This window comes from Heliangelus exortis, chromosome 11, assembly GCF_036169615.1.
Source record: "Heliangelus exortis chromosome 11, bHelExo1.hap1, whole genome shotgun sequence".
Taxonomy (NCBI): Eukaryota; Metazoa; Chordata; class Aves; order Apodiformes; family Trochilidae; genus Heliangelus; species Heliangelus exortis.
The window spans coordinates 19,058,861-19,082,339 of NC_092432.1; the positions used below are offsets into that span (position 1 = coordinate 19,058,861).

Sequence of the window (23,479 nt, forward strand, 5' to 3'; positions counted from 1 at the left end):
TTATTCTTAATCCTGTGCCCTAAGCAAGCCAGGTGTATTGAAAAATACAGAATGCATTTATCTTTTTTAATATATGTATGTATAAAATGCTTTGGCATTTTTGAATGCTGGAAGTCTTGAATTTATGATCCTTGCCCTTAAAAGTTTTTGTATTTTGTGTTGTCATTTTAATACTAATTTCAGTGCTTATATAAGTCCTAGGTGAAATAGCATATATGCTTTTATGTGTATGACCTATTGATTACATGCATTAAAAAACAAAACAAAACAAAACAAAAAAAACCCCAACCCCAAGAATCAAATTATTTGCTTAATTGGGATGTAAAGAGAAAGTTTACCCCAGAGAGGAGAGAGAAATCTGAGGTATAGTCTTTTGTCCTTTTCCTTCTTGATGCACTGATGTTCTCACAGTGTCTGTCATCATCTTTTTTGGTGAGTGGAAGGAACCAAGGGATGGTGAGGAGGAGGAAGGCAGTCAGAGGGAGGATGTTTCTGCAGCAGCATTCCCTGTGCTCAGCTGCTCACTCTTTGTTTCACCTGGGAGTGCAGTGTTGGCACATACTTAACCTGCATATGAGAACTTACAGATTGTCAGAAAATGTGATTTCTCTCTTCTAAAGCCATCTCTCTAGGAAGTGTGAGTTCAGCAAAGCTCCACTTTTGTGGAGCACTGTATGGCTACAGCCATGGTGCTTCAAGAGCTGAACTGCTGATGGGAGCAATGGAACTATGTTCTTACAGGACTGTTCAATGAAATTAAGCTTTGTCCTCCCAAGCTTTTTATTTACAAGACAGTGTTCTCAACTAGAGCTGAGATTCACAAGCCTGGAAGCTTTCAGCAATTTAATTCTTTTAGAATAATGCAGGTCAATAATAGAGCCTTCTATTTTCATGTCTTGGTACCAGCAAACTACACTACCATGTGCAGGGTAGGGGATGTGTGGAGGAATGTATTCAAGAAAATCAGTTTTAAGTGGTAATGTCTTCTTATATTTAGTTTTCACAGTGCTCGTCCAAGTAAAAGGTTTTGGATCTATAAGAAGCATTCAGAAGAGCTACGGTAATTCAGCTTTTTTCAGTTACAGATAATTGTTTTTACAGTGATAAAGAACTGGTCATAATGTACAAAATGGAGTGTGGGGAGAGAAACAAAAACCCAAACAAAATAACAAACTTATGCTTTACAGATAAATTTCTGTGTAAGGTTGTCTTCTTTGTACTACATCCAGCATGGAGATGCCCTGGTCATTAACTGGGATTTCCAGGTGCTAGTTGTAGTATTTTTGAGTCATCTCATCTAAAGTTGCAGGAAATTCTGTTTATCTTTTTACAGCCTGTTCAGTTGCTGTAAATTAAAGCTGTTTTCACAACAGTGTTGTATTTATACTTCTTTTTACTTTCTCTTCTCTAGAGGTGTGACTGTAGTATGTCTTAACTGTGATTTCCTCACTGATGTTTCTGGCTTAGATAGCATGGCAACACATCTGAGTGAAAGCCACACTCATACTTGTCAAGTTATTATAGAGAAAGGTGAGTGCATGAAGTGTCTTTTTTTATATAAAGTGTACATATATAAGTACTTAAATGTGGATGTCTCTGTGTTACTGCTGTCCTATTTTTCAATTACATTATCATGATTTCTGTCTACTTGGATTTAAAACTTCTCTGTTTCCACTTTTTAAAATATTTTTAATTAAATCCTTTATTCTTATTTGCAGTTTCTGTAGATATCCCAGCTGCTGAACAAGTATCTGAGTAAGTTTTGTTTTACTGCTCAATTTTTATTTCTATTAATTCAGTGACAGTCAAAATTTGCACTTTGAAATTGGGTTTCTTTGGGTTTCACAGACTTTGAAACAAATGGGTGAATGTAGTCCCTTACTTGTGCCTTTTGCTCCTACCATGTCCACAATTACATGAAGAGGGAAATAAAATGGTTACCTACTACAGCCAAAATCAAAACCTGGTTTTTGTTCAGTTTGGACAAAGAGACATAAATAATTCTTGCAGTATTAGAACTTCTCAGCCTTAAGTCTGGACATAGTGAGACTGTTGCTTCATTGTGCTCTTAATATTAGCTTCATTAAATTAATGACATTGAGTTTTCTGTTCTTTTTGTAATAGTAATATAAATGAAAAAGTGATCTTTATTGAAGTAGGTCAAATTCAGGCTTAACATTTTATAAATATAAGCAAATGATTTTCAAAATTATTTATATGACAGTGGCTTACTCTTTGGTATTAACTTTTTAATTTTGACTGTCAAATAAAAAATAATATGAGGGTTTAGGCTTTTGGTTTTTTAAGAATTTGGAAAAAAAACCTGCATTATTGAGATTGTCTTGCAGGGTTTGGTTGGGGTTTTTTTAACCTTAGAAGAATCAGAATGTCAAGCCATCCCCAGTTATCCTGGAATAGTACCTGAGGCTTTACAGTGTAGCCTGTGGGCTTACTTCTGCCTTAAATGGAGGTTCAGAGGTGTGTCAGTTGTATCAAACATTTGAGTTCTCTTAACTGTTTCAGAACACAGGAAAAAAAAATGTTCCATCAGGCTGCAGAGAGCGGTATTTCAAAAGGTGGAAGAAAATAGTTTGACCCTGATTTAAAACCATGGTGCTATTGAGTCCATCTAGCCTTGAGCAAGATCCTAAAAGGGATTTTGCATGTTCTCATGCATGATGTGAACCTTTCCAACAGAATTTTGTAGGCCTCCAAGCAAAAGTCAGCCTTCTCTGTGTGAAATATCCCCAATAGGTTACTGAGTAACTGCTAAGTATCTTCTTTCTTGTTTTCCATAAAGTGGCCCATAAGGCAGGTTACTGGAATCATCTGTCATTTGGTCCAAACAGGGAAATACTTATCTTTGGCTATGAGTAATAGTAGAGGAAAATATGTGCTGTAAACCTCTAACCTCTACCAGTAACAGTTTAGTGTGTGTGGATAAAATTGAGGATCTGATGGGGTGATTAATATACACTATTAAAAAGAACTGAGGATATCCTGGCAGGAATGAACAGGGGAAGGCAGTTAATTTGAAGAGGAGTTCCAATAAGCCATTTGAAAATTGAAATTTCTTGTTTTGGAGCACAGAAAATTCAAATTGGACAAAACAGTGTAAAGAGTCATCTAGGAAGGTGAGCCATAGTCCCAGATTCCCTTCTGTCCTTGAACAGTTTAGATTTCAGTGAAACTCAGACAACAGAAAAATCAAGTGTTGAGCTGTGATAAAACCTTAGCTTTCCTACTTGGAGTTGGAATTAAGTGTTGGGAGTTAATAGTTGTTGAACTACATGTAAGGCAAGGTGATAGTTGTGTTGAACAGAAGGGAAAGAGGTCTGTTTGTGGCAGTCTTTTGTCAGTGCTGCACGAGGATCTTACTGTCTTGAATGTTTTATAGATATGTCATATGAAAATTTGTAAGAAAGTTGGATATACAAAGTATGTTTTATACAGAAACAGGTGGGTGAGCACTGGGAAGATTTGAACTACAGTCAGGAATATTTGCAGGTTTGTTTCTGCAAGCTGTTGAATCAGGACAGATGCAGATAGCCATTATTTTTTGAGAGCTCTGTTTGCATTAGTTCCTTGTACACATGAGGTGATACAATCTGTGATGGTGCTCTTTGAAACTGTCATGCTCATAAGTCATGAATTTCAGTAAATCTTGTCCTGCTCTGTATACTAATTCTGTGGTTCTTTGGACAAGAACATAGCATTGCTAAGTGTATGAGCAGATTTTTTTAATTATTATTGAAATACAGAATATGCACAAAAGTGTTCATCTTTTGCGGGGTGGTTCCTAATGGTACTCTGGTTTGCTTTGGAAGAAAAGGAACTTGCAGACTGTAGTCCTAACTTTTGCTGTGTAGTTTTTCAATGATCTATGAATGTTTCTTCCCATTCTTTGATCTATAATTCAATGAGGTATGACTTGCATATGGGGCTCTTCAGAATTGCTTCATCGTCGGAAACAATGACTCAGAGTTACTATCTTGAATACCTTTGGATCTTCTCTTGCATCTCTCAGATGGTATCTTTTGGTATCTTTTATTATATAGCAGACTGTCTATGTGTGTTATAAAACTCATCTATATTGCTAATGACCAGATATGCTCTATGGGCTCTGTGTAGGGTTGATCAGGCTGTCTTTTGATCAGAATCCTGCCATTAGTAATACAGATAACCTAGCTGGAGATGTTCCAGCAGGAATTGCTCTTTAAATTGTTACTCTCCAAAACACTGCCTTGTTTGTTTTGAATCCACCTTGTGCTGAGGGAATAAGGCTTAATAACTATGCCAGTGCACTTCTAATGCTCAACTCTCTGCTTTGCCCAACAATTAACATATTGTTAAATGAACTGACAGCAGACATTTTTGTTGCAGGGGAGTTGAAAGTGAGCAGGTATCCTATACTGCCTTGCCTCACTGATACATCATTGTGGACCAGAAAATTGAACCCAGTCCAGCTTGGGATTATTTTGGTATGTAAGCGAACAAGGATCTGACCAGACCTTTTTCTTTCTCTTCATACATTGAAGCTGTGACACTCTCTTCTTGTATCTTTTAGGCAGCAGGTCTGGTCTTTTCTCCCAATATTGTAGTCTGGCAAACACCCTTCTGTGATAATGTTCTCTGCTTTGCAGCATGGATGTGCAGCTTTTTGGGGGCTGTACTCCTTTGAAGAGAGGCTTACCAGTTTCACTGTTGGGATGCAGCATTTCTTTGCTGCTGATTTGCAGTGTTTCTTTGCTGCAGGTTTGCAGTTTCTTTGCTGCTCAAGTCTAATTATATCATCCCAAGCTAGAGTAGTGTATAAATGATATGTATGTGTTGACATCAAAGCCCATTTTGTTCTGAACTTGATCCTAAAGGGCTTTGTCATTCTCTTTGGGTTTTCACTAAAACATAAAAGTCCTGATCTGCTTAATATTCAAGTAAGTTGCATTTTTGTCTGCCAGAGACTTTACAGTGTGTAGTGGCAAAATATGCTTTGAATTACTTCTGTCACATGTAATTGCATAAACTGAATCTTGGCTAAAGGAATTTATTAGCTGCTTTGCTCTGGTAGCTAAGCTTCTTTTTGCTCCTAAATACTGTAGGAGGAAAGTATGTGATGGGAGCAGGTACATTTGTTGAGCCTTGACTCTGAGAGTGGAGCAGCCACAGTTCATTCACACCTTGTTCTTTTGGTATCATCTCTCATCTTCAGGGATGCTCTACTCAAGCTGCTGAGACATCTGCTGCTTTTGATTTCACTGCATCTGACTTCATCTTTAGTTCTAGATTATCTGTGGCAAGTTTATCCATCAACAGGTTGTCTGGATATATGATGGGCTTTTCTTTTGTCGTGATGAATATCCAGGGTTTCTCCGAACTCGACTTCCTGCTTGCAAGTGGATATGTGTCTTGGTTAACTCCCTAATTTATTCACTTCCAAGTAACCTGATAGAGTGAGCTAGTCTTACTCTGAGAGCAGTCACTGTTACAGCCTCCTACTTATAAAGAGATTATTTCTGATAAATGCAAGGTGTTCTTGATTTGCAGCACTTTTCTTTTTCTGCATAATCAAATTCTGTGAGATTAATCCGTTTTTACTGGTATTTTTGTCTTCTTCAGCTTGAGTATTCAGTGACAGTTTTGGTGCTAGTGAGCTTCAGCACCCACTGTGGTATTGCTAATAATAGCAAGGATCCTGCCATCCATTGTCTCTTATGCATATTTTGTGATTGAGCATCTACATGCTTACTCAGTGCTCTAAAGTCTCATGGTTCTTTTTGCTACTATTTTTTTTTCTCTTCTGACAGAAGCTATGTTCCATCTTGAATGCTGCTGTTCAACTTCAAGCATCAGTTACCTATTACAGTTTTTTCTTGCAGGACTTTTTTCTGTTCTGGCACAGCAGTATTCAGAAAAGCATAGTGGGTTTGTGTTTTCATTGTCAACGTGCTTTTGCATTTCAGAGAACATTGATATTTCACTTTCATTCAGGTTTATAGCAACAGCAGGACTGGAATATGATTGCAGATTTTCCTGGCTTTCAGAAATGTTCTCTGATTTCCCAGAAATTACACCAGATTGATGCATCACTTTTCTGTTAATTATACTTCTTTTGAATGCTCATTTGGAATATTATCATTTGGTTCTTTTACAGCTTTGCTACAGAAATCATTCGAGTTTGAGTTGCAGTTAAAAAGACTTAGAAGCTACATTCAGATTTGCCAGCCCTGTGTAAATAACTTACAGAGAAAGAATTGGCATCACCACATCCTGTTTTGATTTGTGTGAGGATTTCAGAGAAGTTACTTATGTGGCAAACTCATAACATAAAAACATTACCAGTAAACATACAAGTAAACCTGCTTAAGTTGATATAATAAATACCCATCCCTAAAGGTCCCAACAACTAGCAAGTTACACAAATAATACCACATATGCAACCACATCTACAAGGACTAGGTATGAATATCCATGGTATAACTAGGTTATAATGGTCAAAGAAGTAAGATTTAATTTTTACATGCCCTAAGCTGTCACTTTTGTTATATTTAGGATGTTGTGTGTCACTGCATTATGGGTTCTTAAAAGAAGTGTAGTTGCAGAGCAACCTTACTTGATTCTAGATTACCTTTTTTCAAAGTCTTTCTAACAAGAAAGTAAATGTTTGGTTCCCTTGTTCTGCTACGTGTTTGTAACTGCAGCTTTCTGAATTACAACACTTCACTGCTCATGATAATAGTAGTTATTATGTAGCTGTCTTCATTGCTATACCCCACTCTACAGGTGGAGAAACTGGAGACAGTGTCACCTAACCTGACTGTCACCATCTTTCCTTTCCCATTCATTCATTAACAGTGTAAAACACCATAGTGAAGAAGCAGCTTTTTCTTCCCTCTATGAATTCACATGTACCTTCCAAGTAAGTGCTCATACAATCAGATATTTGGGGGAGAATTGTGCTTTATAAATCATTAGCTTTACTTAAGAGATAGGTTTTGCAGTATGGGGAATTTCTGGAAGGTACCTTAAACCTGTTAAATAATGTAAAGATGTTTCCTAGAAATTCTTGAAGCTACAATCATCCTAGAAAAAAAATTTTTTTGCTATGGGTGGACAAAAAAAAAATATTTGGCAAAAGATTGCAGCTACATTTCAGTACTGTTTGCCCAAAGAGGCCACGGGGATAACTTCTTGGTTGTAAGAAAACATGACAGGTCACTATGAAGACAGTTGCTTGTAATCTGAGCTCTGTGTATGTGTGTGCAAATATACATAGTTTTGTTATGTGAGAGCAGAAGAAGCAATGAGAGTATGAATTTCAGAAATGAGACTGCTCCCACCCATGCCTCGACTGTGCACTTTTAGAGTCTACTTGTTTCACTGATTTCAAATCTCTTCCATTAGTCCTAGGTGACTCCTCATGTATCCAGGTTTCAGATCAACTTGAATTTAGACTCGAGGTGTCTAAATTTGTTGTTACTTACCTGCCTTTTATTCTGAGTCTTTTTGGTTTTATGGCCAATATTACTAAATGTACTAAAATGTACTCAGCTGCTACATTTTGGAGGCATTTCCTTGAGGGCTTGGCAAGGGCCATTTTTTTCATTGTACTTACTAAAAGCTTATTTAGAAAGTTTATTTAGTAGAAAAAAAGAATCTTTGGAGGGTTCTAGAGAGGTTTCAAAATTGCTTGAAGTTGTAGACCAGCAGGCTGTACTTAGCTGAGATGGTAATGATTTTTGTATCATGTTCTTGCCAGAAGCACCATAGCTCCACAGGTGTGAAAAATACATTGAGAACTGTGGGATTTCAGTTCTCTTATATTGTAAGAGTGCTGGGAATGTCACAAGGAGATAGTCTTCTATGGCTTAGTATCCATTTATGATACTTCTGCTTAAGTTAGAAGGAAGTGCTTTCTGAAACTTATTACTAAACAGAATTAAGGTTGAGAAAATATGTCTGGAATCCAAGGTGAACCATATTAAGAAAGATGCAGTTATCACAAAATGTTATGAATCATGTTTGCTTCCACACTAGCATAAAATAACCAGTGTGAATCTGTTTTGTAAGCTGTCAAACATTTCCATAGAAATCTATTAGAGACTGATGTGAAATAGTATTTGTAATGGTATTTAAAACAATCTCTAGTTACAATTCATACTCATATTTAAAATTATTAACTTAAAATTATTAACTTAAAATTATTAACTTAAAATTATTAGCTTAAAATTATTATTTTAAAATTATTAGCTTAAAATTATTAGCTTAAAATTATTAGCTTAAAATTATTAGCTTAAAATTATTAGCTTAAAATTATTAACTTAAAATTATTAACTTAAAATTATTCAGACAAGAGCAGTATGTTTTGTCCTTGGATGTACAATATATTATTTACTTTTGTCTAAATTGTTCTGCTTTTTCAAGAATTACTGTTTTTAGACAAATTTCCAACATATTTAAGTTCTTTCATAGTGATCATTAAAGCAGTGAAGCTAAGCTAAACACTTGGTGTTGCATCATCTTTTACTGGTGTTGCTGCTCATGACTAAATACTTGAGAGTGTTTCAACAATCCCTTTTGTAGTTGGGTTTTGTTTTGCCACATTTTATTGAAAATTAAGATGTAAAAACTAGAATAATTATAAATGGTTGCTTGTTCTTGGTAAACTGCTAGGACATTAGTCTTAGAAGGTGTTCATGGTGTACTGGAAGTATGTGCTAAATGTCTTTAAAAGGTCTGGGTTTAGCACTGCTTTCTTGGATTAAATCAGGGAAGTACATGTGGTGGGTGTCAATCTAGTATTAGTATACATTTTTCATAAAATTTAAGTTGATAAAGCTATTTCTTTTATCAAGTATTTTGTGCCTTGCAGACAGCAGTTAAGACTTGCTGAGGTTGCTAATCATGTAGTTTATGATTAATAACATTGTTTCAGTATAACAGAAGCAGCAGCATAGTTCAGCAAATTAAATTTGCCTTTAATGCAGCATCAACAAAGAAGATACAGGTATAAGCAATTTTGAGGGGTTTCCTTTTATTTTTTGTAGGAAACCTTTGAAAGGTTAGATTTTATATCAGAATTGATGACTTAACAAGGTTTTGTAGGAGACACTTTTTGCTATCTCTGTGATAGCATTTTCTTATATAAACACAGAAAATCAATTTTAATGATGTTGTGATAAGCTGTTTAATTAATGTGGTTTTAAAAGTCAATAAATTTAAATAATTTATAGCTCATCTGTGGACTGTACCTGTGAAGGTATTTTGAGGGAAGTATCTTCAGCAAATAGTAGTTGGAGGTCATCAGCAATGGTAATGCAGTTGGCCTAAGCTACAGCTGTGTTCTGGGTATTGGGGTCATAGCAGACAATTAAAAGAAAAATGAGCTTGTTTAGCAGAATTTTTTTGTTGGATCACACGTAGATTTATGTGCTTGTAAAAAGTGCATATCAGCAAAGTTATCATTTCAGATCTTGAATACTTCAGTCATGGTTTTTAAAGGCCTTTATGGTAAGGAAATTATTCCTCGTGTAGAATAGAAGAGAGTGCTGGAATAAAATATAGAATATATTAATATATAGAATATAGTGCTAGAATAAAAATACAGCCAGCCATCTTGAAACTTGCTTCCTGGTTTTCATGACATGAGATAACTGGAACAGGTTACATGCAACTAGCTTATTTTATAATTTCTATGTAGCTCATACAACTTTTTAAAATTCTGAAATACTTTTCTGGAACTCTGAAGTATGTTTAAGCTCAAAATAAATTCCAGCTTCAAAAGCTGATTTCAGATTACCACTTAGCTTTCTTGCTCTATCTTCAGCCTTATCTTTACTTTAACCATACAGTCTTTTAAAACATTGAATCTTAATTCATTATCTGCTAGGCTAAAGGATGACCTCATCATTACAGAGGGAGAAGCTAATTTGGAGGTAATGTCTCTCTTTTTCTCCACACAGTCTATAATACCTCTGAACTTGATAACTAGTTTGAAGATCCAAGACAGTTCTCTTTTTAACTATACATATACTGCTGGCTCATGGTGTTCAGATAACAAACATAGTGTGGAAATCCTGCTTTTTTGTCTTTTACTACAAAAATATATGGCAGTGTTGTAGGGACACCTTTATACTTCTGCCATACTGAAATATTTCCAGTTTGTAGTCTCTTCATTCTGATTCCCTTATATGCCAGGCTCCAGTGAAGGATTGGTTCAGTTGCCTGAGGAAGATGTATTTTCAGGGAACCTGAAATACAACCCAAGGTCTTGTTAAATATTGACTCTGAACTGTACTTTTTGGGTGGGTTTTTTTTATTTATTTGTACAACTTTAAGGGGAGAACCTTTGGAAATGCCTCTTCAGGCCTGAATTGTTTTTTTTATTAGACACATATACAAAATTTCTCCTGCTCTCTGTCTACAAGGAAGCTTAAATGATCTCACAATACATCATCTTAATAAATCACCCAAATCTTGCAGTTTCTGTACAATGAGGAAAAGAAAGAAAGAAAAAATAAAACTTCAATTGCTAAGCTTTTGTATATTGGGGTGGGTGTATGTTTGCACCTGGTAGACTCATCTGCTGGATTCAAAATTAAGTCTTATGCTAGAAGTCATTTTATTCTAAACCCTGATCTCATGTAGCTGATGCAGCAGCCAGTTCATTAGTACAGCCCACATTCCATAGTCTGAACAGGGTTTGTTTCATCCTTTAGAAAACAAGTTTATTATATAAAAGTCAGATTTTTTTTATTCTAACTGTTCACTGGAATCCTCCTTCCTATAAAATGCAGTTATTTTCATTCTTGCATTTTTCCAGTCTTTTATGATGTCTGAATTTTTACTTATATGTTAAGCAGTATTGCTTGCACATAAGGGTACATTTCATCCCTAATACTGGATTAAAGGCTGTTCTTTTTGCTATGGAGTTAGTAACAGAATGTGTTCTTGAAATGCTTTATGATTTTTCTTTTTATTGTGGGATTTTAGTGAGCCATAGTTGCTATGTTTTGCTTATTCAGCTGCAGTTCACAGCAGAGATAAATAATTTCATTGGAGAACTGTTCTATGTGAATGAAGTTACTGCTGTGCTTATCACTGTTCCTCATGGATAATTGTTTTTGTGATGATTGTTGTACAAAGTCTTGTTCAGTTTTTTTTATATTCATCTTGGTATAAATGATGCATGGGAAGGTATGCTGATAACAGTTGTTTTTTTGTTTTTCTCCTGTATGAGAAATACATGTATATGTGTAAATTTTTCTCTTCTTTCTCCCTACTCCCTCCCCTTCCTGTTTTACCAAAAATGAGTGAGAATGAGAGGCTGGGATTTTGGTTACTGTAGCAGAGAGAGTGCAGGTTACTGGATCCTTATTGTATGTTAAGCTGAGGTTTTTTTCTCTGAAGAGTTTCTCTGAGTGAATCATGTGTCCATATGCATGTCTGTAATCCATCCAGGATTTCCAGTTTGGAAATGCTCTTTGTGTGCTAATGAGGCATCCCTTTACTGAAAACCTTATTTTTATTTTTTTTTTTTTAATTACTTTGCATACCTGTGGTCAAAACTTCTTTTAGAAAGCATAATGTGGTTGTTAACTCTGCAACTACACCTCACCCTCAAGCTGGTTGTTGAAAAGTAGTAGCTAAAGGTCATGTATATACATTATTTCATAAAGAGTTGACTGTATTTTCATATGAAAAAAATTCTAAATATATGCTAGCATTTAGATGGTTCTATGTAGCTTAAGTATTTATTTTTCTGGAATAGAGGAGGTAATTAGGAATACTTATGGCAAGACCAGTTAAGTCAGTCATAGCTGATGAGTGATTATGAGTATTGGCTTTTGTGCTGGAACTTACTCTTGAGTTTTCCCTCAAATATTACTCTTTTCTCCCTTTTTATTTAGAAGTTTGAAAGAGGAGAAGAACTCAGAGAAGTTCTATACTTGAGAATGTCATTTACTGGTTTATAGTCCCATAAATGAAAAAAAAAAAAAAAAACCAAACAAAAAACTTAGACACAAGCAAATATAGCTTCTGATTTAGTAAAGAGGTTGGCCTGTCCCCTGAGTTAAGTTCTTATGAATGAAAATTCAGTGTAACAGGATGAAAATAATATTCTGAATGCATCAGGGACCATAAGATTTCACCACTCAAGAATATCTTGACAGTCTCATATCCCTGCTCAAAAAATTCCTCTCACTTAAATTTGAGGGAGGAAATGGAATATTCTTGCTTTGGTTTATTTAAGTGAAAGTAAAGCTTGGGAAAAAATTTTAAATGTTTCTAGCATGTAGGTTCCCTTGCAAAATAACCATTTTGTTTAGCACTCTATCAGTTAGCATATAGACAAAGCACTTGAATTGTTTTAAGTTCCTGGATCAGCATAACAACAGGTCTAGACTTTCATCTTGAAAATACATCATAAAAACATAGTAGCAGGAAGTTGGTTATCCATTTTGAGTGCTGTGGAAGTATCTGTTGCTTAGGTAATGGTAAGCTAGTTCAGCCAATAATTATTTCAAACTTTTTCTAAAACTATTTGAAGAAATAAATTTTTTAAAATTTTTTAAATTTTTTTTTAAATTTTTTAAATGTATTTTAATTAATTATATTTGTTGGTATTATATTGCTCACATGCCACTGTTCAGAGACTATTTTAAATTTCAGGTTTTAATTTTAGAAGTTAGTTTGGGAGACTTAACTTGCAGCTAATTTTACTTCTCTATAGAACTTACATCTGAAATCAGATCAACTGTTGTTCTTCCATCTTCCCCCTCAATTTCTTTTGTCTGTCACTGTCATCATTTTAGGTAATTTGTGGTAATTATAATTCTGGAAAAAAATGGAATGGGTTAGAAATTATGTTAAACTTTTACCAAATGTACAGTTCAATATTTCTTTGGAGCATTCTGATTTATTTGGATTTTTGTCTCCCTGGTCCACCTGGAGCACTGTATACATGTGGCTTTATTGAAGTAATACAAGGCATAAAACAGTCTACAAAGTTCATATGCTGTGGTTTAGATCTTACTATACAATAAAGTTCTCACTTTTACTTGAATATTTCAGTCCTGGTCTATGCTACCTTTTTGTAAATACAGAGTTTTACTCTGAAAAGTAACTGAAAATGCTATTTCACAGATTCACTTCTTCCATGACTTCATATTTGTAGTTGTCTAAATTTCAGATTGAAGTTAATTTAGATTTCCAGCTGTTAGCTTTTTTTCCTCACTTTACTCTCATAAGTATTTCAGAGACTGTTTGATAGTATGAAGTGGCTTCTCTTCCTTGCACATCATCAGTGAAAATTTCCATGTAGTTTTGTCTGTGCTGAAGAGGTTGTGCAGGTAGAGGAATTTAACCTGGTAATTTGGAAAATTCTATGTGTCTTACAAAGGGGAAAATAACCTTCTTTTCTGGAGATGAAATGGAAGAACTAGAGTGCTAAATCACTGCTGAATACAAAGCTGAGTTTGCAAATGGGGAAGAAAAATTCAACTGTTATTTAAATTCAGCCCAACTTGGTATGGGACATTTGTCAGAAAAACAAAATAGGAAATCTACAGTGCCACTTTGCACAGTACAACCATGTGTTGCTGTATTTAATTCTTTACAAAAATAACTTGTTTTGTCTTTTTCAGCAAACAAGAACAGAACTCTTCAGATGAAACAAAAGAATGGAATAGAAATCAAACTAAAAAAATGGCACCAGTTGAAAAGAATGAAGAAAACTCATCCTTGTCAAATACAGAAATTGTTCCTAGTTTGGAACTCCCTGACAACAGCTCGAAGAATCCTTTGCATGAGAAAGGAGCATGTTGTGAATCAGAAAATAACAAACAATTAGTAGATGAAAAACAGAAGTGTATTAATGAGGAAAGTGAGTTGAAGACTTGCCAGAGTTCAGCTACTGTTAATCTGAATGAGCAGACTAAAGCACACAGCCTGGATGAAACTACACTTTCAGCAATGAATGCAAGGGATTTAAAACTAACACTGGGTGAAGATGTTAGTTTTGAGCAGTTCTTGAGAAAAAGAGATGACCCTGAATCCACTAGTTCAGACCTTAGTGAACAAGGCAGTATTCATTTGGAGCCTTTGACTCCATCAGAAGTGCTGGAGCATGAAGCTACTGAAATTCTTCAAAAAGGTAATGTTGCACCTTCATCAAAGAAAGCTGGACAGCTCTCTGAACAAACAGATGAGACTTCTAAAGAAAGCAGTCCCAGCAGAATGGAAACAACTGCAAACAAGACAGATGAAAATGAAGAAAGCTGAAACTTTGTTAGTTTTATTGTTTGTTATAAACAGTGGTAAGAACACCATGGACCATTCCTGATGAGTGTGCTCATTGATGCTAAGTATTAAAAATGAGAAAGTGGAAGAGGGAGGAGAGAAAGAGACACTAAATGCATATGAGGGTAGCATGTATGTGTATGTACAACTGAATTAACTAAATTTACAAAGGTAGCACGTTTCATATATACCTGTTTCTTGGATGTGATATATCTTATTAGATTGATATTTGAAAGGAGGAATAAATTCTAATTTTTATAGTTAACTAGCCCGGGATAAGGTGATTTGTTTGCCAAAAAAAAAATATTTTTTTAAATCCCTCAGTGTGAATATCATTAAACAGTGGAATTTAGTATTAATTCACTTCTGATGCTGAAATGGAGCACACTTGTAATGATGGTTATTGGTCTACTGATAATTTGGGTAAACATAAACCTCTCGACTTGATGTCACATTCCTGTCTGTAAAAGCATGTAAACAGAATTATAGGAATCTATGCACCTCTGTACAGGTGTAATCCTGCCAGGCTGTATGCTTACCTTAATAAACTTTCAGTGAAAGTGGAATTATTACAATAAAAATATATATTTGTGGGGGGTTCAGTGTGCAGGCTGTGCAGAAATACCGAATATAATTGTATAAAGTAGAATATGCTGCTGAAAGTACTCTAGCTGTTAGGCTTTTATCACTTTTTTTAACTATTCTTAGCTGTAGACCTGTAGGAATGGTCTGTAAGTCACACCAAAGTATGGTTTAATGTAAAAACTATAGCAAAAAGAAGGAGAACCCCAAACTGGAAGCATCAATGGACGTGCATTCTGCCATTTTGCAGCTGCTACTGGCTCACTGTTACAAAAAGGACACAAAAGCATATAGAGTAGAATTGTACATTTCAATTTCAGGACTTTTTGTAGTCTAAATTGTGTACAGAAGGATGGCTGCTGGGTTTTTTTTTTGTTTTTGTCTTCTAGTTAGCAGCTAGATATAGGAATGCATATGATTAATGATTAATGGTAGCTTGCTCTTATGAATTCCTTGCTCCATTTGAAACATTCAGAATGTGCTTTGAATTACAGTTTTGTTTCTAATGAATGTTAAATGTTTTGAACAGCTGTTAAAGTACTGCTGTAAATTATTCCTTTTTGAGTAAATATTTGCAACAAAATTTTGTCTTTGTGCATAATTTTGTGCTCAGCTTGAAACTTTGGGCATACTCTCCCCACATTTTTTTAACATATTGAGGGTTACCGAAAAGTTATTTTATTTCAAAGCTGTGAATTTGAGACTTCTGTGAGGTTTGGGGGGTTTCTTTTGGCTGGTGTTTTAGGTTTTTTAGAATTAAAAAAATCAAGTGCCTATGCATAAACTTATTTTGTAGGTGTGTGTTGTGGTAAGATGGTGCTAACTGTTCCAGATTATATAGAGAGATTTTTCATTATTTCAAAGTTATTTTATTTCAAAGCTGTGAATTTGAGACTTCTGTGAGGTTTGGGGGGTTACTTTTGGCTGGTGTTTTAGGTTTTTTAGAATTAAAAAAATCAAGTGCCTATGCATAAACTTATTTGGTAGGTGTGTGTTGTGGTAAGATGGTGCTAACTGTTCCTGATTATATAGAGAGATTTTTCTGGACCTTCAGCATGGAACTCCAGTCTACTCTGTCCTCCTAGGATAGCTGGGCTCAGCTGTTATGGTTCTAAGTGAAAATTTAGACACCATCCAGCTTATTGTTGGAGCCTCTAAACCCTATCAATCTCAGCATCTGAAAAATTGCTTCAAACTCCAAAGAGTTACATGACTTGAATTTTGAATTGCATCTTAATTTTTATCCATGCAGGTTTAGAAGACTTTTTAAAGAAAAGTGGAACAGTTTACATAGTCACAGCTCTTCAAGATCTGCCACTAAGAACTTCAAATAACAAGACACATGAAAAAGATGAGAGCAATAAGCTGCAGTATTCTTTTGTTCTTTGAAAGATTTTAGTGAAATTGTTAACTCAAGGTGTGATTAACTAGTCTGATGTCCTCATGCATGTGCACACAGAAGATTATAAAATACATCATTGCAATGAGGACAGTTTAAATGACCTAATCAGTGATGGAACTTGATGTTTGTGTTAGTGAAGGAGTTCCTGAATGCATCTGGTTTTAAACCCAGAGAAATCTCTTTAGTAATTTTGACTGATTGATCTTCCATGCAAATTATATATTTTGAAGGACACTCTGAGATATGGTTTTGGAAAAGGTTAAGTTCAACTGGAACCACTTCTATGAAACTTGCTTGTAAATTCCCCATGTCTTTTGTTGTGCTATTATTATTATTATTATTATTATTATTATTATTATTATTATTATTATTAACTTTTTTAAACATTTACTGTTTTTATAAGAATTTGGAAGAATTTGACCACATCCTATTGTGACAAGTTGGAAAACTTCTGCATATTTGGCAGAAGTATATATATATCTTCTCAGATAATGTAAAGTGTTGTTTCTTTCAAACCATGTAGAGAATTCTTATACAAAAGGTGATGTTAGGTATAAGACCCTCAAGTATTTAGTAGCTCTTCCAAAGGGACAGGTAAGAGAGAAGAAATAGGTTTTATAGCTTTAAATAGGCAACTAAAGTGTATCATGAGAACAGTGGCATGGTATTTTTGTGAATGAGAAACTATAATTTATTCCAGTGCTTCCTATATGAAGTAATTGATTTGCTGACCACTATAGGAGACTGCATAATTATTAAGATTAATCTCTATGATGTTGTTTGAGAGATTTCCTCAGGTTTTCTTCAGTTAAATTGATATTTTTGGCTGAAGTCACTCCTGCAGATGAAGTTACATTGCATGCATTTTGAGTTACTTGACTGTAAGTGCATATAATTAATTTGATTGGTTGGTTTTGAGTAATTCTGAAGTTTCTTTCCATCCAGCTCTCAGTAGTTCTTATTCTGTGCCACCTCTCTTCCTGTACTTTTACCTCAGAGTTTTCATTGCCTTACCAAAACCCACTAATTAAAGTCAGTTCTTGGTATCCATACCATCATCACAGTTTCCCCTCATCTCAAGAGATTCATCTCATTAGCTTCAATGTTAATATTTCAGGTTGTTTATATAACATTTATTTTTAAGGAATCCCATGCCATGCATATGCTGTTTCCATTATTTGCATTTAATGGAGAACTGGTGTCATTATTAGCTTATGGTCAGTGAGTGTAGAGCCTCTTGGAGCTTCCTCATGTTCAGCCAACATCTCAGTTTGCTTTGTGCAGTTTCAGAAAGAAACTTCAGCTTACCTGTGGTTCAGTGTTTCTTTAACAGTACAGATGAGTAAACCAAGGGGAAAAAATCAGATCAAATCATAGTGCATACTGAGTTCTAGGTATCAGGTGGTGTATTTTAAATAGGAAGATTTTTCAAAGAAAACCACGTCCACTTTTCCTGAAAATGGGGATAGAGAGAAGGTTCCTAGGCCATAGGTGTTCAACCACATTCTGTGATGCTCTACTGGCACAAGGCATTAAAAATTGAACATCAGGGTAAATACTCTTGGTATTCTGCAAAGATCTCAAAGCTTTTCTGCAGGCACTAAGCATTGTTACTTAAATGCTGGCATGTAGAAAGCAGTTATTTTTTTATGCTGTAGGATATACTGATTTTCCACCAAAGACTGTGGCCATAGGGTGTCACAGTAGAGTTCTCTTACAGACTTCAGACATTTTTCAGTAGGATAAGTTTTATACCTGATTGTTTTCCTTTTGTTTTCATTGGTGTTTGATTTTTGAGGCTTTTGAGCTCATCTTGTCTAGTAGCATCCTGTATTTTTTGATGTATGCTTAATATGCCTCTAATAAATAAAAAAATTGGTAAGTATGTTCTGTGATTACTTGAATGGGTTTTGCTTTTAATAAAACCTTTTCTCCAGTTTTCATGTAGCTCAAAAGGACAGGTTTTATTTCCTTAATGAAGCCTGGTGCATTCTCTCTTTGAGCATTAAATTTTTATGCATAATTTTTACTCTTAATTTTTCCCCATTAATTCAGTGCCAAAAGGGAAAAATATGTTGACTCGTATTTCATGTTAGTTTACAGATACTACACAGAAAGCTCTTTGCTATGTTCCTTTGAGTTTTGAATCACTGTTCTAGCTCAAAGACACTTTATTGAAATTCCACTGACCCAAAATTACTATAAGACTGTATTAAGTTTGTTTTCTTCTACCAGATTAAAAAAAAAAAAAAAAAAAAAAAGTTGAGAAATGCCTCATTTTGATGGAGATTCATGTAGCTGTTATGCCTGTGAGGTGCTAACTGTTTATTGATGTGGAAATGTGCTGGGGTTTTTTTGACTGTTTTTACTGTTCACACCGTTATTTTAGGGAGGCTGATGTTTTTGCAACAACCACAAGGAAAACTGTGATGTTATATGTGTATCTGCATTTCAATTTAAGCAAATCTAGCTTGATATTAAATAAAATGCTCAACTTTTGGGCTGTATCAAACAATTTAAAATAAGACTAAGCCCATGATCAAAAGATGTTACCTTCTTTTCCCAGGATATTTTGTGAAATGCATTGTAGAGATCATTTAAATGGCTTCTTTGTCATAATCCTGTGTATCTTGGAATGTCTCCTTGTCTTGACAGTTGGTGTATCATCAATTTTTAAGTTGTTGGTTGATGATGGAAGGCAAAATACAGTTCTACAGAGTGAGAAGCAAAACTAAGTGCAGAATTTTAATCATAAACAGTAGTGTGGAGGATGCAGGACAGGTTGAGTGCTTTATCTGATAAAGCGAAGCTTTTTTACTGATTCCTAAAATTGCAACTTCAACATCTCTGAAAGGTAGCAAAGATCTTTAGATATCAATATCAGATCATGATTCCCATAAGAAGCCACATTTGTGGTAGGGAAGCTTTTCTTTTTTGCATATATGACTTTCCACTCCATTTTTTTTTCCCAGATAACATGTTGGATGCCCTCTTGAGACCACAGGAAGGCCAGTTGTCCTAGAGGAGAAGAGAATGCTTGTATGATCTTCCTTCATGGAACCAAAAAGAAGCCCTTATCATATCATGTATGCTGTTTTATATTAATAGGGTAAGATGGGCCTTAGGGTTGAGTAATGACATTTTACTTCTCGTTACTAAATAATGAAGTTGTCAGTTCTTCTGAGGAGTGCCTTTGATAACAGTGATTAAAATAAACATCTTTAAACTATAGCTTGTCACTTTCCAGTGACCTTTGAGATGGGCTTTAAGCACCACAGGAGAAAAGTATGAAGACAGGCTGTGGCATCCTCTGTTTTAAGGCTGATAATGACTTAGCCTTTCTTGAGTATAAGCTATTAAGTTTTTTCAAGTTTGCTGTAAGATAAACTTACAACATAGTTATGTTGGGTCCCCAACACAGGACCTCAAAGATGATCAGAGGGCTGGAGCACCTCTCCTACCAAAGCAGGCTGAAAGATTTGGGGTTCTTCAGCCCGGAGAAGAGAAGGATCTGGGGAGACCTTACAGTGGCCTTCCAGTACCTGAAGGGGCTACAGAGAAGCTGGGGAGGGACTTTTTATAAGGGCATGGAGTGATAGGACAAGGGGTAATAGTTTTAAGCTGAAAGAGGGAAGATGTAGCTTAGATATTAGAAACAAGTTCTTTACTGTGAGGGTGGTGAGGCACCCTGTGAGAACAGGTTGCCCAGAGGTTGTAGTTACCCCCTTCCTGGGAGTGTTCCAGACCAGCTTGGATGGGGCTTGGAGCAAGATCATAGAATCATAGAATCCTAGGGGTTGGAAGGGACCTCGAAAGATCATCTAGTCCAACCCCCCCTGCCAGAGCAGGGCCCCCTAGAGTACATCCCCTAGGAACGTGTCCAGGTGGGTTTTGAATGTCTCCAGTGAAGGAGACTCCACAACCCCCCTGGGCAGCCTGTTCCAGGGCTCCCTCACCCTTACAGTAAAAAAATTCTTTCTGATATTCAACTTGAACCTCCTATGCTCCAACTTACACCCATTACCCCTTGTCCTATGGTCAAGTGGAAGGAGTCTCTGCCCATGGCAGAGGGGTTGGAACTGGATGATCATTCAAGTTCCCTTCCAACCCAAACTGCTGTATGAATTAGTATTATAAACTTATTAAAAACTGTCTTGATGATGTGAAAGGAAAAGAAAGTACAACCTGTACTTAAAGTATAATAAACAGACCAAAGTTTTTCCTAGCAAAGTACTTGTCGATGGGAATGAATAAAAATCCACTCTGTCCAGAACTCTTCCCAGTTTTTTTCACTGGAGTGGAAGATGAAAGGTAAGTTCCCTCCCTTCCCTTTGCAGTTTCCCTTCCCTTAGCCACGTTATAAGTACTGGTGAGGGAGTAGTGCCAACATCAAACTGGTTGTTACATTTGTATGGTCCCTAAGTCCTAAAGTTATCATGAAAGGTGCTTGAAAGATGAGCCTGGGAGCTAAAATTAAAACTTGTGCTGGTTATTAAAAATAATGAACCAAGCACAGCATAAAACTAAAACATACTGCAGTTAGAATTCTGGCATCTTTCTTCTATTTAACCTTTGGCCATTTGATGTAATTTCTTTGCCCATCCTGCAAGGTTTTAAAATATTTTAAGTTTCTCCACTAGATAGACTTGTGCTCTTCTTGTTTAATCTGCTTTTACTCTCAAAATGGTGAAGGGATGAACATTACAGAATTTAGAATGGCTATTCCCTGCTTGTACTTTGCTGCAGTTTCAGTTTCACAGCCTCAGGAGGGCTGTGTACCTGGAAGTGTATCTTTCTATTACAGCTAAAGTTCCAGGGGGTGGGGGTGTATTATTCTCTTCCTTTGTAAACCTGCATCACCAACACCTGCATCACTATTACACTACAGCACCACAAGTAGAGTTAAGGGACTTTTGCTTATCATCATTTATTTTAGTTCTGCCATTACAACTTTTTTTAGACCAAGGTAGCTGAGTTTTACAGGAGTAGCCCAGGTTTAATCTCAGATTTGCTAAACTGAGGCTTGTAATTGTTCTGATTTGGTAAAAACATTTTCAATGACTGAAGCAGCCCTTTTGCCCTGTAGCTGATAAGTCTCACTTCAACCCATTTTTGCAGATACATGCTGAGCTAATTCACAGCTGCTCAGGCTGAAAAAACCACCACTGGCAAGAAGCAGCAGCAGAGAACAGCATGGCTGGTTTAGGCCACTCTGTTGCTACTGAATGGGAAGCCACAGCCTAAGAAATACAGCTTTTGGAGTAGTCTGTAGGGAATTTTAGGCAAACTCCTACTGTGTCAGGGTGAAGGCATTTCCATAAGAGGAATAAACACTGAGCTTTCAGCATACCAAACAGCTGCAAGTAATGAAGCTATTGGATCTGTTCCTTTGGAAACTAACTGCTTATTATGGCTGGATCTCCAGAGACATTACTGGTTGTGTATATTTCAATTTACTGCTGCCACTGAAGGTAGAAACCCTTTGGAGTACGACCTTCAGTGCAAATGCTTAAAGGTATAATGCAAGCTCTAGAATTTGTGTGGATGTGATGCATGGTTTCAGGTCTATACAAATTCAACATACTTGGTTCATCCAAAGAAGCACATTGCAAAAGGGACACCTCGTTGTAGTTACAGGAGACATATTTTCAGTATAAATTCTGAAAATTCAATTGTTGTTTTTCATGATTTTAGTAGAAAACTGGTCTGCTACCCAGGAAGACATTCATCACTCACACTTTAGTTTTTTAATCATTCATATATCATAGAATCATAGAATCCTAGAATCCTAGGGGTTGGAAGGGACCTCGAAAGATCATCTAGTCCAACCCCCCCTGCCAGAGCAGGGCCCCCTAGAGTACATCCCCTAGGAACGTGTCCAGGTGGGTTTTGAATGTCTCCAGTGAAGGAGACTCCACAACCCCCCTGGGCAGCCTGTTCCAGGGCTCCGTCACCCTTACAGTAAAAAAATTTTTTCTGATGTTCAACTTGAACCTCCTATGCTCCAACTTACACCCATTACCCCTTGTCCTATCACTCGTCACCATAGAGAAAAGCCTAACTTTATATATATGAATATATGAAATATTATTGCTAAGAAAACCTGGGACAGAATGGAGAGACTCAAAATGAGCACCAGTACTGTGATTACCAGGAAAACAGCCTGAAAGGAAACATTTAGGAAAACTGGAAGTGTAGGAAGTCAGGTGAAGTCTTAATGGCATTGGACTGTTTCTGCATCCCCATTATTCTTCCTTGTACACACACATCCAAGCTTGTTTATGTGCAACTAGAATGAAAACATAACTTGGTTTTATTTCCCTGATGTGGATGAACAGAGCATGAAAGAACAAAAGGAGTGGGTTTTTTTTATCATGTTAAAAGAGGGTAGAGTTCAGCAACAATCCTTATGCTCTCTTGAGTACAAAGTTGTCAGAACAGATTGTTGTAAAATTGCCACTATACTTGAATTAGAGCATCTTGCTAATCCAAGCACGCTTCTGACTAGGTGAGCTACCCCATGGAGGGAAATGGGATTTCATTTTAACTCTCCATTAAAGAAAGTGAGATATGCAGTCAGTCAATTTGTGCTAAGGAATCTGGGGCTCCCTGAGGGCTCTGGGAAGTATTTATCCTGTCCAGGAACAAATACTCAAGCTGTTGCTAGGCTTACTCACTTCCACAAATCTAAAGCTGTCCCCTTCTAGTACAGTTGCTCCATAGATGCTATTATATATGGAAAGGTTTATTCATTGTTGAAATAAAATAAAACAAAACTTGTTTGAAGGTAGACCTTTTTTTCCTGACTGGACTTTTGGAGTGATTTAACTGCACTAGGGAACTGCAGTTCAGCAGTGGTATCTTGAAAGCTTTTAACATGCTGTTACAGCTTATTGCTATGTATTTTGGCAGTAATAAAAACGTATCTGTTGTCATCTCACATAATATGTGGTTTATATTAATAATGTGTTTGCACACTCCTTACAAATGTGTTGGTCCTTTCCATCAAAATGAAAGTTATTGTTTGATAAAGCTTACAATCCACTTGCACTTTTATGAGTTTCTTGATCACATCTCTCTGATAACATGTTTTATGTGACCTTGCATAATATAAACTGGGGGGAGCAGGGGTGTGAATGATGAAAAAATGTTTTGAAGGTCAGTCTCTTACTTATCCCTAATCAGTCAGTAAAATAT

At 36.0% G+C, this 23,479-nt stretch overlaps 1 protein-coding gene across 13 annotated transcripts in view; it reads left to right on the top strand.

Moving 5' to 3' along the window:
- The window catches only part of ZNF280D (zinc finger protein 280D), a 44,830-nt gene extending 29,367 nt beyond the window's left edge, over nt 1–15,463 (top strand). For 11 of the 13 annotated variants that reach the window (XM_071755108.1, XM_071755102.1, XM_071755099.1 and 8 more), the window contains 4 exons: nt 998–1,060; nt 1,412–1,530; nt 1,719–1,755; nt 13,644–15,463. In XM_071755108.1, the coding sequence (XP_071611209.1) occupies nt 998–1,060; nt 1,412–1,530; nt 1,719–1,755; nt 13,644–14,280 (856 nt within the window). In that variant the 3' untranslated portion in view covers nt 14,281–15,463. Of the gene's footprint in view, nt 1–997; nt 1,061–1,411; nt 1,531–1,718; nt 1,756–3,507; nt 3,740–4,383; nt 4,482–13,643 lie in introns of those variants that run through there. The other 2 variants (XR_011728087.1, XM_071755111.1) reach the window with 2 other exon arrangements.
- Nucleotides 15,464–23,479: the final 8,016 nt, after the last annotated feature.